Raw genomic sequence first — 15,585 nt, 5'->3', positions numbered from 1 at the left:
CTTCGGGAGATCTGAACAGTGGAATGTGGGAAGCATCATCTGTGTGGGAATCTACTTGCTCTGGCAGGATACAGGGCAGACTCTCTCCCCTGTCCTATGAATGGCTCCATTGTCAGAGGGACCACGGGGATTTCCTGTGGGGAACTGCTGTTTGCGGGCGAGGGCATAAACTGTGGACAAGGCAACTGATTATCCCCAGACACTCGGTGCAGTAGATTTTATGAACATTGTGTAGCTATTGCTGGACACACACACACACACACACACACACACACACTACATATTAAGTACCTGTATTAAAGTTTAAACCTATAAATACCACGATTGATTACTTTGGACTAAAACCAATGTACTAAGATTTTCACAATCTCATAGAATCAAACTTTTAGAACTCAAAAGTAGCTTATAGTTCTTGAGTCTCCTTTTGTAAATAAGGAAATGGGGCCACAGAAAAATGAAGAGATGTTAAAAACACAAAAGGTAATAGTGCTTATGTTAAGAGACGTAGTAATATGGGTGCTTATTTTTTTTTCCATTATTACCACTACATCTCTATAGTGGTGGCAGTATTTCTATAATGGCAAAAGTAGTATTGTTTTAAATGCATGAGGCAATGACAAGCATCCTTTTAAATCTGCCTTCTACCTGTTAGACCACTTCTGCTGAGAAGCTCAGAGAATACGGCCTGTCCCACATCTGCAGCCATCCGGTGCTGGTCACCAGAACCAGATCCTGCCCACTTACAGCACCACCGAAACCACCACCAGTGCCTGCCTGGAAGCTCATTCGTCTAAAAAGGGAAACTGTGGTAACAGCTGAACCTCGAGGTACGTTGTCCATTGTCTGAAAGGCTTTCCAATCAACGCCACTCTGCATGCAAGTCTCATCGTTTCATTTGTAAGGAAAGATGTGTGGCCCTGGCTGGTTTGACTCAGGGGATAGAACATTGGCCTGTGGACTGAAGGGTCCCAGGTTCAATCCGGTCAAGGGCACATGCAGGAGACAGCTGATCAATGATTCTCTCTCATCACTGATGTTTCTCTCTCTCTCTCCCTCTCCCTTCCTCCCTGAAATCAATTAAAAAAAAAAGAAAGATGTATATTAACGCAAACAACCCAACATTATGCCTAAAGCCTTCATTGAATTTTATGTCTCCTTTGTAAAGTATATGATTATCTAACCACTAGTATGTGGTATACCTGAAACATACAAAATAATATTGAATGTAATATATATATATATACTTTTCATTAAATTTTATATCTTTAAAGGATTAATTCTTCATAAAAGATAGGGCAATTTGGTCTATGGGTAAACTGACCAGCTGTATCAAGGCCATTATGATTATTATTGTGATAGAAAAATGGTTTGTAGTAAATAATACAGAAACTTGGGTAGCATAGGTTAAACTACTACAGTGAATTTCTGATATGGAAATCACTCTAGGTTACCCTGTAGGACATAACCTTTGAAATAACTGGTTTCTATTTATAACTTCTATAGGAATCGAACTTTTGTCCTGGATACCCTCCTGTGTTAACCTTATCATATAGCCACTTAAGGAGTGGCATTTGTCCTCAGAAATAGATTCACACTGGCTGAGGGTGGGGCAGGGGAACCGTTCCCACCCTGTTGTTGTTCTCTCAGCTCATTGCTAAATTCCTCACAACCCATGCCAAAGTTTTCACTTCTTCAATATTTTTCTTTACAAGTCTTTTTCCATGCGCATTAACTGAATGAGAGAGAGATGAAGATGGCAAGAGAAGAAATGAAATAGTAATTGAAAAGTCAATTTTAAAGTAGAAGCACAAACATAAGGAGATGGAATTAAAACAAAAAAAGCACTAATAATTTAAAAATTATGACCTACCAGAATAACTCATAATTAATGTTTCAGCAAACAGAGCCTTTTCATAGTGACTTTAGCAATTGTGGTTTTTTATGAAGGATGATAAAAAACTGGAGTGCTATGTTATATGTGTTATGTGTTATTATTAAACAAACTTAAATTATGTTTAATAATAACAACAGCTTTTGTCATTTTTTTGGTTTTCATTTTCCTGCTTTTGCGTTTTCTCCCTTTGTCTTTTCTAAGACCTCATCATTATCTAAGTGCATTCACCCCTTCACAGTCCTTCACGTCCCAGAGGTTAGTACATTAGGGGCTGTGTTCACAGGCCTGTCACCTGAAGGAACAAGAAAGCCAAAGCCACAATGAACATACCAAGTGCCAGTTTACAGAAGGTATCCCTGTGAAGCTTGTTGATATGCTTCAAGCCTTTGATCCCATGTACCATGGTTTGTACTTCTGGCGGTGATGCTTGATGTCGCTCACGGTGCCAATTCAAGCATCACCGATCCTTTATTGCAGGTGACAGGATCCTTCATTGCACACCTCGGTCACAGTGTAATACAAACATCTCAATGGTACTCAGGGTCCTAAATCTGCAATAGCCACATGTATTGGAATATATACCTATTCCTCACCTCCTACTTCCAACCATAGTTTCCACATTTTAAAAAAATAAATAGCAACTGTTAGCCATGTCATTTTCTTCACATTTGCTTTCTGCCTACATTCATACAGACAGTACAGCTGGTAGCAAAGACTTCTCTAGCACAAATGTTTTATTCTTGCCAAGAAAGAACAAAGAATAAAGAAATGTCTGGTTTGGGTGGAGAGGAGAAATGGTCAATTTGTTCTTTATTTAGGCCTATCTGCCTCTCTACCTCCTGCTTGATTGTTAGTCATCTCTTTACATTTCTTTTGTTTCTGCACTGGGCTATTGGTGCCAAAAAGTTCCATCAGACACTGGAAAGGAAAGAAACTCTTTTATCTTTAAACACAATATTTTCGTTAAATGCACAGAGACATATTTGAAATCACTGTTCATCCAGATCATCAAGGAATTGCTAAATGAAAGGAAAATATTAAACACATAGATATTTTCTATTTCACTACTGATTGTTGTGTAATTCTATGTGAGTGACTGCTTTTGTAAGCTGCTCAAGAAAATTAAGGAATCGTGGGATTCCATAGTCACAGTGTCCCACCTCGAGGCTTACACATAATTGTCTTTCTCCTCTCAATTGGGTTTAATGTTTAGGGTGAAAACTAACAGGAAATAGAGAGAGAGCATTTCAGAGGCTACCCCAGAGCAAGCCCAGAAAAGTCATGTGTACGTGTCAAAGCTTCAGTTCTCTCCAGTGGGCATCCCTTCGCCGTTCTAGTAGCTTCTGTTAAAATAACCTTCCTTCATGTTTAATTTCAGTGTTCACCAGGCCAGTCATAGTCTGTGCCCCGTGTCCACTGAGAATTCCTTCGAGGCTAGCTTTACATTCCTAGGAATATCCACATGTCCTTTCTCGACCTACTGCTTTCTTTGCTGCTCGTGACCTTTACTTTGTTACATTTCTGTTCTTCCACTACTACTTCCCTGACTTAGTCCACGTTTCCTTTTCACGTCCTAAGCGATTGCTCAGGGGTTAACCAAGAGAACACCTTTTTTTTTTTTTTTTTTTTTTTTAGTAAAAGACTTTTATAGAAAGCCACTCCTGTACTTGAAATAGCAAATGCCAAGTAATAACTCCAAAAGCCATTGCTAATGTTCTCCATTGAGACTCCATTGTTTCATGCTGCAAACCTGAAAAGCAACTGAGGAGTAAGCTAAAGAAATCTCATATTGGCATGACTGATAAGCTTCTTACCTTTTTTTTTTTTTTTTTTTAAGAAAAACAACCTTATGTATCCTAGGACATTCCTATTTAACTCAATTGAAATTTGATGGGTAAATAGTAATGTAATTAGTATTACATGTAATCTTAGAAGATGGAGAAAAAGAACATCACACTGCCTTTTTCTCTTCAGAAATAATACAAAAGAAGCCTGAACAGTTTCTTGAAATATCAAGTCCATTCTTGAATTTTAGAATGACTCCCTTTACAACTCCAAAAGAAACGTAAGTATGTTACATTCCTTTTTTTAAAAATTTAAGAATGGATTTTACTTATTTTTTTTCAAAGCCATTTATTTACTTATTATTTATTTATTTATTTATTTTACATTTTATTTTTTACTTTTATTGGGGTGACATTACTCAACATGAACATATAGGTTTCATGTGTGGATTACTAATTTACAAAATCTGCACGTAGGACCATGTGCCCACCACCCAAAGTCAAATCTCCTGTCACCTCATATTAAGATCCCTTTCTTCCCCCACCCCCCTCCCTCTTGCAACCACCACACTGCTGTTTGTGTTCATAAGTTTCAGTTTTATACTCCACATATGAGTTAAATCATATAGCTCTTAGCTTTTTCTGTTTGACTTATTTCACTTTGCATAATGTTCTCAAGGTCCATCCATGTTGTACATGATGCTATTTCACCCTTTCTTATGGCCGTGTAGTACTCCATTGTATATATATCCCACATCTTCTGTATCCAGTCCTCTATCGTAGGGCACTTTGGCTGTTTCCAACTCTTGGCCACCGAGAATAATGTTGCAATGAAGTTAGGGGTGCATATATCTTTGCATAGAAATGATTTTGAGTTTTGGGGGTATATACCCAGGAGTGGGATTGTTGGGTCATATGGTAGCTATATTTTTAATTTTTTGAGGAATCACCAGACTGCTTTCCATAGTGGTTTTACCAGTCTACATTCCCACCAGCAGTGAATGAGGGTTCCCTTTTCTCTACAACCTCTCCAACACTTGTTGTTGCTTGTCTTGCTGATAATGGCCACTCTAACTGGTGTAAAGTAGTATTTCATTGTATTTTAGTTAGCATTTACCTGATTGCCAGTGAGGTTGAACATCTTTTCATGTACCTCTTGGCTGTTTGTATGTCTTCTTGGGAGAAATGAAGTATGTTACATTCTTTCCCACAAATGCATCTTGCTCTCGAAAAAGTATTTTGTGGTTTGTGTGGTTAAAAATAACACTAAATGGGAGCATTTTGAAAAATATTAATTTAATGAAAAGGTGAAATATATGTATAAAATATAGTAGAGGATAGTTCTTGGACCTTGTACAGCTTGTGATTTCACTAATCTACTTAATTAACAAACATGTCTTTTTCACTTTTTATGTGTGAGTGCTATGGGCTGAATGTTTAAGCCCTGCTAAAATTCAGATGCTGAAGCACTAACCCTAGTGTGGCTGTTTTTGGAGATAGGGCCTCTAAGGAAGTAAGTGTGGTTAAATGAGATCATAAGATTAGTGCCCTCATAAGGAGACAGAGTTCTCTCTCTCTCTCTCTCTCTCTCTCTCTCTCTCTCTCTCTCTCTCTCCATCCACTGAGGAACGGTTATGGGAGGGCACAGCTAGAAGGTAGCTGTCTGCCATCCAGGAAGGGTGTCCTCACTAGAAACTGACCATGTCGTCACTCTGACCTCAGACTGACAACCTCCAGAACTGTGAGAAAATAAATTATTGTCTAAGCAACCCAGCAAACATAGAAAACTACAAGGCACTATATTTCACTTGAAAATAGAAAGATAGCACACTGTCTTGCCCCACAGAGATGCCAACTCCTGGGGAAGCTGTATGGATAAGGAAATAATTGTAATAAAGTATGATTATCATAACAAAGGTATGTCCCAAGTGCTATGGTTGCCCCTCCACGAACCTATTTTGCAGAAAGAATTAGAACCCCGAATGAAGAAGCCCTGATGTCAATGACTGTGCAGACGGTGGAAGAACTTGCCACCGGCCTGTGATACAGGTGGCTCTCTTTGTAAATGTCATGGCTCCTCATCTCCCTGTTGGAAGTACTGTATGTGAGGGCCTGTCTGGCTTCTCCCCCTGCACCACCCACAGATAACCTAATGCAGAGCTGCACTTCAAAGCTGCAATGGAGGCTTTACCTGAGGCCAAAAGTTCCAGTCAATTGCTGAGGAGGTGGTTGCAGAGTTAGCTCACCTGCCCTCTCCATCATTTCCTGCCCCGTTGCCCGTGTCTTCCCCTGGCCTCTGCTGCCTCCAATTTAAAATTCACCAGAGAGGCTCCAGGGTAACCTCACAGACTTCAGATGCCCTCCCCTTTGTCCTAATGGGATTTGGGGTTCTCTGCTTTGCTGGGTTTTGCCATCAACCTGTTCTTATCTGTCTCTAAGGCAGTGGTTCTCAACCTTGGCTGCACATTAGAATCACCTGGGAATCTTTTTAAAATCCTGATTTCTGGGCCTCATCCTCCGGAAATTCTGTTTCTTTGTTACTAATGTTGTGGCCTCACCCCATAACAAAGAAACAGAATTTCTGGAGGATGAGGCCCAGAAATCAGGATTTTAAAAAGATTCCCAGGTGATTCTAATGTGCAGCCAAGGTTGAGAACCACTGCTCTAAGGGATGTGTTACTGTTCTAATTATGGCACCTCTACTTTGCCAGTTCTGTATGATTTTGCTTTTATTTCTTCTGAGATCCCAGTGGGGTTGTAGGTGGGAGAAGTGCAATACATTTGTGTTCAGTTTGGTGTCTTGAACTGGATGTGATTCCCTGCTTCTCCCGCCCCCTCATTTGCATTTCACCTGCCATGGCTGTTCTCTCCTCTCTGCTCCTTACCCATCAGATCCAGAATTCACTTTACCTTAATTATTCTCTAGTTCCTATTCTTTAGAGTCAACCAAACAAAAGCAAAACAAACAAGAAAAATACCCCAAAATTTGTGCATCCAGCAGACTTTTTTTAATGGTACATGGAAAGTAAGGATAGGTTGAGGAAAATATTATATTTTGGTCCCGTTTGAGTAACCCAGTTAATTAAAAGAGAGGATTAGATACTCCAGCTTTTAAATAGTTCAGCCACTCTACTATTGGGAAATCCCATCGGCCACCATTCTCCATAGTCTCCAAGCATCTCACCATGTTGCATAGTCTTGTCCATCTTCTCCTCAGGCTGGTCCCTCTTCATCTCTTCAGCTCTCATTCAGAGAGCAGACTAGCCCTCTGTTTTGGTTTTGTGCTGCCTCCTCACAGATGGTGTTCTCAAACCACTTCTTACCTCACCCTTCCCTTACTCCTTGATCTAGCAAGTAGTGTGTTCTGCCAAGATGTTTCCTAAATGAATACAGTTCTTCCCCCCAAAGGATTAACCTGTGAAGCTATTAAAGTAATATGCCTCAGTTTTTCACTGTCTTTCTATGTATCACATCTTTATATATTTAGCAATTATATACCTATTAGATTTCTAGACAGGTAAAGAGAATATTGTATAAATTATTTTTCATTCCTGTTAGACTTTTCAGTTACAAAAGCCAATGTGGCTTCTTTTTCTACTAATTTTACCAATGAATTAGACTTGCTGCTATTTTGGGACAGAAATAGTCCTAACTAATAGTATAATATAAACAACACAAATGCTATCATCATTGTTGTCATTAATTTGATAAAAAACTCGTTATGTCAACTATTTATGTTATGAATATATTATACAATATCTTTTCTTCCTAAGTAGAGCATACTCTAAGGTTTCCTTATCTAAATGAATCATACTGAGCATTGTTGCTCTGCTGTTTTTCTTATGTCGGAGGGACTTCAAGAAACTACTTAACCCAACGCTCAATGGCCCCAGACGACCAGCCTTTTCTGGAATGTGTTTGTTTGGTTGGTTTAGTTGTAGTTTTAGTTTTGCTTTCACAGTTCCGATTATTGTTTTATCAATGCTCAATATTGTCTGCTTCTAGTAACTTTGCTTCCTCCAAATTTGGCCCTAAATTTTTGGGTGCAATGAGAAACATCACCAATTTTTTTTAATTGATTAATGGCTTAAATATAATCAGAATGGGGACCTTAAGAATGCACATTAGTCAGATATTTTGTAGATTGTAAGAACCGAGGCTGAAAACCACCGAGACAAATTTTCTCACAGTTCAGAATGCCACCCAGACTTCTAAAATCTCTATGTCAACAGGGACCACAAGCAGGTTTGTTTTATAACCAGAATTCCTCAATCTATTTTTTTCTTACTTGATTTTCCTATGCCTCCGTTCAGCTTTATGACCTGATTAAGGTATATTAACTTCTATAACCCAAGTCCAGGTGACTAACACTTGATTTAATTCAACTAACCTGTTCACCACTTGAAACTGTTACGAATTTGCTGGCATATTTGCTTTAGCTGTCAGATGCAAACACAAAGATAATGTGAATGGCATTTTATCCCATGTGAATGCAATGTCCCTTCTCCCGCTTTGCTGTAGAATCTCAGTTCTCAGGTCAACATAAAAGCAAGTCCTTTTTCCCCAAGCCCTTGAAAGTGACTGCTACCACTATTGCTATTCATTGGAACAGTCCCTGTGTAGCAACAAGCCAGACTCACCCACTCTTGGCACTGGCCTTGTTTGTCAGAATGGAAGCCTCATAAATATGCGTGTGCTGCCCTCTAGTGGCAGCTTCAGGGAAATCAGAGACGTGTGGCTTCAGGGGGATTAAGTTTTATTGAACACTGGCAAGGAAAAAAAATCAAAACGTTTAGGAAGTCTGTATACATGAATTTAATTTTATCTTTGAACACACCTACAAACATATATGTATACATATATGCTAAAACAAATGTCTTTTTATTGAGCTTATAAATTTCTCACTATGCAATGATTTGGAGTCATATCTGCAATTAGGTACTTGAAAGGAAATACTATAAACTTGGGTAGTTACTATGGATGTTTCAGTTATTAGCTTGAGTGCTCATCACTCAAAATTAAATCGGACTCTGAGCTCTATTTCCCTCATACATAACTCTGATGCTTAGGTAAATCAGTTCTAAATGTGGTCAAATTCCTGTTCTGTTCATCGACATTCAAACTTGATAGCTGTTGTTTTTAAAATAAATAGTGTTTCAGAAAATTTTTGCACAAGTGCATTAACTGATAGAGGATATTTCTTTGGTCTTATAGAAAGAAGTTTAATGTTGTTGACAGGAAAGAAATATGATTGGTTGTAAAAGAATGACAATGATGAAATAAACAAAATCATAACATTCTGTTGTTGACAAACTTCAGTTAGTTAATATATAATGAAACATTAGTCAACAATCATAAATAAGGAAATCTTGCCATTTGCAACAACATGGGTGGACCTTGAGGGTATTGTGCTAAGTGAAATAAGTCACAGAGAAAGACAAATACCATATGAGCTCACTTATATATGAAGTCTAAAAACAAAGAAACAAACAACAACAACAACAAAAAGAAAAGAAAACCCCCAAAAATAAATTCATAAGTACAGAGAACTTAGTGCAGAGGTTGGTTAGATTGGTGGGTGGGCAAAATGGGTGAAGGAGGTCAAAAGGTACGAAATTGCAGTTATAAAATAAATGTCATGGAGGCAAAATGTGTAACGTGGTGAATGTAGTTAATAACACTGTGTGTATATTTGAAAGTTACTAAGAGAGTAGTAACTTAAGAAACAAATTGTAAGTATGTGTGGCTATGGAAGTTAACTAGACTTGTGGCGATCACTTTACAATATATACAAATTTCAAGTTATAACTGAAACTAATATTATCTTATATGCCAATTATATTGCAATAAAAACTGCAGTTGTTGATCAGTAACTTTAAAGAAGAGATAAGATAACAAGTTTGTTTTGCTTTCCATTAGTCATTTCGTACAATCTTTTGTTAAGAAAGGGATGCCTCCAGCATCTGGTTTATCTTCCCTTCCTGAAAATGATGAGACCACAACCAGTACCCAGTCAGATGTAAGTCAAGTGACAGGAACTACATCTCCGGTAACTATGCTACTCTTACTATTGACCCAGTTCTTAATTATAATAGATGTTTCTTCTGTTGTAAAATATATTCTACATAAAAAAGATGTGTAACATGCATCTGAACAGAATAAAGAGTACTGTTACAAGAAGCTTCTTATAACTTATGTATCCATCACCTATATTAGCAAAATAAATATTCATCGCTTACAAAAAGTCCCCTATGTGTCTCCCTTCTGAGTTGTATTTGCCATTCAGAGTTTGGCATTAATTAACTCCATACACTTCTAATTTTCCAATTATCTGAACATTTATAAGCCATGTGTATCTTAGTTTAATTGTTACATAATTGTGCTTAAATGGACTCTTGCATTCATTCTCCTGGGCCTTCATTCACTGAACCTCGTTAATGAGATGCATTTATTTTGCTGCATGGTCACTGTTCACTTATTTCACTGGTCAAAGATATTTTTTTAAATATATTTTATTGATTTTTTTACAGAGAGGAAGGGAGAAGGATAGAGAGTTAGAAACATCAATGAGAGAGAAACATCAATCAGCTGCCTCCTGCACACTCCCTACTGGGGATGTGCCCACAACCAAGGTACATGCCCTTGACCGGAATCGAACCTGGGACCCTTGAGTCCGCAGGCTGATGCTCTATCCACTGAGCCAAACCGGTTAGGGCTGGTCAAAGATATTATATGTATAACTTTCACAGTGGTACCGACCATATCCATTGCTTGCTGTTTATTACTGTGCAAGCAGTGGTATCAGGGCAATTCTTTTTTTTAAAATATATTTTATTGATATTTATCAGAGAGGAAGGGAGAGGGATAGAGAGTTAGAAACATCGATGAGAGTGAAACATCGATCAGCCGCCTCCTGCACACCTCCTAATGGGGATGTGCCCGCAACCAAGGTACATGCCCTTGACCGGAATCGAACCTGGGACCTTTCAGTCTGCAGGCTGATGCTCTATCCACTGAGCCAAACTGGTTAGGGCCAGGGCTATTCTTGAATGTCCCTGTACACATGCGCAAGAGTTTTTTAGTTCCAGAGGTGGTAAACTTTTATATGTCATGGCTCCCTTTGTCAATTTTCTAAAATGTTAATACACAATGAAAGCAAATCATCTCTTTCTGTGTATTAGTTGAGTATTTTTTATAGGGAACAGGGGAAGGCAATATAGCTGTCTGGATTAGCACTGGGAGGACACACAAGTTCACTATTTGGTGGTTGAATGACTGCTAAACATAGTTGCTAGATAGTTGGCCAGCTGCATGTCACAGGAGTTTCTGTAGACAGAACGATGTTACCACTTGAAATCTAACAATGGACCTGCTGTAATTACTGCTGTAATTTCAAAGTAGTGATCAGTGATATTTTAAGGTATTTGCAACAATTGAAATATAATGCAAAACAGTGTGACTTATTTTCTGGATGAAGTCACAGTTATTGAAAATTGAAAATGTTGCGTTTCAGCTAAAGATGTATTTTTGAAAATGTATCCATGTTCATGAACTGAAATCTAAGCACTGACCCTGTGCACACTATCCTAGGAAGCCCTGCTAGGATAAGAATCTGATCATAAGGCATGTATCTGTTTAATGTTAAAATGAAATACCAAGCACTTTTCAATATTGGTGTATGCCTAGCCTCTCCTGTCAGCCCTGGATGAGAACTGTCTTTGCTCCATATCCTGACCAAGACTTTGGTTGTCTGACAGTTCAACTTTTGCCAGTGTGGTGGGTATGAAAGGGTATTTGTTTTTAATAGGGAATATATTCACATGTTGAAAAACAAAAGTATAAGGCATGCATTACAAAGTCTTAGAAGTCTTGCAGCTTTCCCCTTATATTCTCTTCTCAAAGTGTTATAGTCTTAATCTCTTTATCTATTGTATTGACTCTACCATTTAAGCATTCTATTGAATATATTTCACTTTCCTATTTTTAGTTCCTAAGAGTTCTCTCTTGTTCTTGATTATATTTTTGTAGAAGTTTATTATTTGATGAATGAGTACCCTCTTATCTTTCTGATGGTACTAATTTAAAAATTTCCCCTTTGTTTCTGTTTTCTATGAATCTCCCTACCCACACCCACTGGCTCCCTTTGTCAATTTTCTAAAATTTTAACATACAATGAAAGCAAATCATCTCTTTCTGTGTATTAGTTGAGTATTTTTGATAGGAAACAGGGGAAGGCACTATAGCCTTCTTTCCTCAATTGTCTTGTGACACACTTTATTGTACATATGCACTTAAGGAATTTATGACATTAAAGAGCTACCCATTGGAAGCAACTTTATGACATTGATAGACCTTGTCAACTGGCAGCTTTAATTCAGGATAATTGGGGATGAATGAGCTTCATTTGAAGGTGGGATTAGTTCCAAATGTCAGATTTCCCTGGACTCTGCTCAGTTTATCCAGTTGAGGGTTCTAATCTCTCTTCTGGGGGGCAATATGGTCACAGGGATTGGCATGCACTTATCCATTAATGTTATTGAAGCCAAGCAGCACAGAATTACTGACTATCAAGGTTGAGTATGTGAACTTCCTCTCTACATTGTAGACTCTGCTGCTTCCCATGGTATCTGTGAACCCAGATCTGAAGGTTTCTCATGTAATTTCTTCACGTGTAGCAATTCCCAGGGTCTTGTTCAGGCAGAAGCAGGATAGATGTTAAATGGATTAGAGAGAAGTGAAGATTTATCTATTCTTTATATAGATATTCAACCCCTTTCTGAGTTTTCAGCCCATATCTCTCTTCTCTATTTCTCAGATACCTGCTAATTGTTTCTGGTGTCCTGAGGCTCTGCTGGACTTCTTTCTCACTAGCACTTAGTTATTCAGTTATCTCTATTATATTATCACCTCCATCCACTTCACATTATCCAAAATATTGTTGATATTACCCATCATCAGAATGTACAAATTTACACCATTTTAACTTCCACACTTATTTTAATTGTGTTTGAGAGAAAATAAGTTGTAAATGTGAATTCAACTTAATTTCCATGTTAAAATTTTGAGGAATCATTTTTATAATTTGAAACCAGTTTTTTATGATATGTCCACTAATTGCCTATCATAACCTCATTATATTCAATCTGTGTTAATAACAGGTGCCTCATACTAAGATATATATCTACTTGAGGATATTATTGTTTTAATTTAACTTTTATTATAAAATTAAATCATGGAATGCCCTCAGATATTCTTATTTTAATGTCAAATTTAAATCCTCAAGAAATTATTTAATTAAATTGACCTCTTGAATTTTAAGGTTAAAAAAATTCTGTTTTACTGTATGCTTTAGTATTTTCAGAAATCTATCCTAATGTTTAAAAGACTATATTAACTTTTAAAAACTGTGATGCTTTAGAACTCTAATGTTTTGTTATATTTATAGATGGTCCTTCATTCACTGAACCTCGTTAATGAGATGCATTTATTTTGCTGCAATGTTTTGTTATATTTATAGATGGTTTCTTAATGTGCTTTTTTTTAATTCACAGGGCAATGTTTACTCACAAGTTATACACGGAAAAGGTAAGTGAATCTTCTCACGACTTTGCCTCTTGACAGCTTTGAGCTCTCCTCCTGACTCTCAGAAGCCTCTCTCCAGGGTCTCTTCTTCTATAATGAGGCTAATCTGCTCTGGGCTGGAAAAATCAGATAATCTCACTTGTTTAATTCAAGCTTAAAGTCAAAATAAAAGACAATCTGATTAGTCCCGTAAGTAAAGATCATGTGTTTTACTGCACACATGATGTGATCAAAGCACTAAAATATATTAGTTCTTGAACAAAGAAGACTTGGACAAACCCCAAATCCCCAAAAGTGTTAGGGAGCAAATTTAGGTTCAAGAAATCTATAGGAATTTTGTGGATTTACCAAATGAGCATGAAATAAGATCATGGAATCACCGACTGTAGGAGCAATGAAGTCACTTACTGAAATACATTGATTCTAATAAATCTTTCAAGTTTTCATTTCTCCTTCTGTTATCCAAGCTATCCCCTCTTATATGAATATGTAAGTACATAAACTAGCTAATTTCTGTTATAACTTTATAATCTCTAAAGAATGTGTGCACAAATTTACAAAGTGAATTAGAAATTTCTAAAGACTCTACTATGCATATGTTATTAATAAATTATGTTGAGTTATGAAAATATGTATCTGTATGGACCTCCACAAATTTGAGGCCTGCATGTAAATGGTTATCTCAGTAAATGTTTTCTCAAAAGTAGACTTTGATCTGCCCTCTATAATTCTCCATGTCTTGATAACTTAATACTTAACAACATAGGTGGGTTTGACCTGTGGTTGTCTTCTGCCATGCACAGATGAACTGATAGACCTTGCATTGAATGACTCATCCCATCCAGTTGACGGATTGAGTTTGGAAAGAGATCTGGTCAGCCTGACAACAACACTGGATAAATCACAGGACGAAGCTACAGATATGAATACTAGTGTTACTAAAGAAATATGGTTAGATTTTGAAGACTTCTATGCATGCTTTCAGTAAGTATATTTTTCATGTGCATTTAACATAGTGGATATGTAAGGTACTAATTTTTAGCTATTATTTAAAAGAGTTAAGTCAATATTAGTCTGGTGTTGGTATAATATTAAAAAAACTGTTAGTAGGATAACTGGCTGAGCTGATTGTCCACATAGAACAGTAAGAGGCAAGCCAATTTTTAGGCCAGTTTTAGTTTATCCTCAAAGACTTATTTAATTAAAATAAAAACAGTTTATTCACTGAGGTCACTTTTGTCTCTTTCAGGCAATTCAATACAGTTGTTATTTTTTCCTAGATTTATTCAGGTATAGTTGACAAATAAAGTTTTAAGGTATTTAAAGTGTACATGGTTTTGAATTGATATACAAATACATCATGAAAAATCCCCCCATCTAGTTAATTAATATACTCATCACCTCACATATTTACCTTTTTAAAATGAGAACACTTAAATTCTACTCTCTTAGTAAATTTCAATTATACAAGCCAGTGTTATCCACTATAGTCACCATGCTATATGAGATCTTCAAACTTTTTTATCTTAGAACTGAAAGTTTGTACCATTTTCTCAACCTCTCCCTATTTTCCCCACCTCTCCATTCATGACAACCACTTTTATTTTCTGTGTCATTATTTTTTAACTTTCATCTGTCTTTACTTTGTTCTGCCTATAATTAAATCTAAGAAATTTAACTTGTAATAGTAATTCGTTGAATATAATGACAATAACCTGTTATAAATAATGTTTTTCAGAAATCTATATATTTTCCACAAACCAAGTTCATATTGCTTTAATTTTCAAAAGTCAGAATTCAAGGTAAATAGTATGATCTCTTCTTCTCTTTCCCTTCTTATACTTAAATCTTTGATAGAATCATGCTGGTAAAAAATACCTTCAAATTTAGCAAACATTTCTAAATTTGTGACATAAGTATATTTTAAAATCAATTCTTAGGGTTTTCTGCTAATTTCTTATCTAGATAACAAGCAAAATTTTGCTACCTCTTATCCCAGCGGTTCTCAACCTTCCTAATGCCGCGACCCTTTAATACAGTTCCTCATGTTGTGGTGACCCCCAATTTCATTGTTACAAATTGAACATAATTAAAGCATAGTGATTAATCACAAAACAATATGTAATTATATATGTGATTTCCAATGGTCTTAGGCGACTCCTGTGAAAGGGGTCGCGACCCACAGGTTGAGAACCTCTGTCTTATCCCCAAGTGTAATCCGTCTGATTATGTTGTAGTGGTTCATTATTATATCAATTCACATGAAGAAAATTTTGATCTGTGAGTATATGAAACGAGAAGCACAAATAAATTCACTATATTGAG

The 15,585-nt window shown here is 36.8% G+C and overlaps 1 protein-coding gene across 1 annotated transcript in view; it reads left to right on the top strand.

Moving 5' to 3' along the window:
* ADGB (androglobin) overlaps positions 1-15,585 on the top strand; it is a 109,029-nt gene that overhangs the window by 30,148 nt on the left and 63,296 nt on the right. The window contains exons 11-16 of the mRNA XM_023750094.1: positions 653-827; positions 3,869-3,959; positions 9,598-9,727; positions 13,230-13,263; positions 14,064-14,244; positions 14,999-15,062. Coding sequence (XP_023605862.1) covers positions 653-827; positions 3,869-3,959; positions 9,598-9,727; positions 13,230-13,263; positions 14,064-14,244; positions 14,999-15,062 — 675 coding nt within the window. The remainder of the gene's footprint in view (positions 1-652; positions 828-3,868; positions 3,960-9,597; positions 9,728-13,229; positions 13,264-14,063; positions 14,245-14,998; positions 15,063-15,585) is intronic.

Source organism: Myotis lucifugus, unplaced genomic scaffold (genome assembly GCF_000147115.1).
Source record: "Myotis lucifugus unplaced genomic scaffold, Myoluc2.0 scaffold_11, whole genome shotgun sequence".
Taxonomy (NCBI): domain Eukaryota; kingdom Metazoa; phylum Chordata; class Mammalia; order Chiroptera; family Vespertilionidae; genus Myotis; species Myotis lucifugus.
Note: the sequence above shows the minus strand (reverse complement) of the source record. Positions and strands in the feature narration are given on the sequence as shown.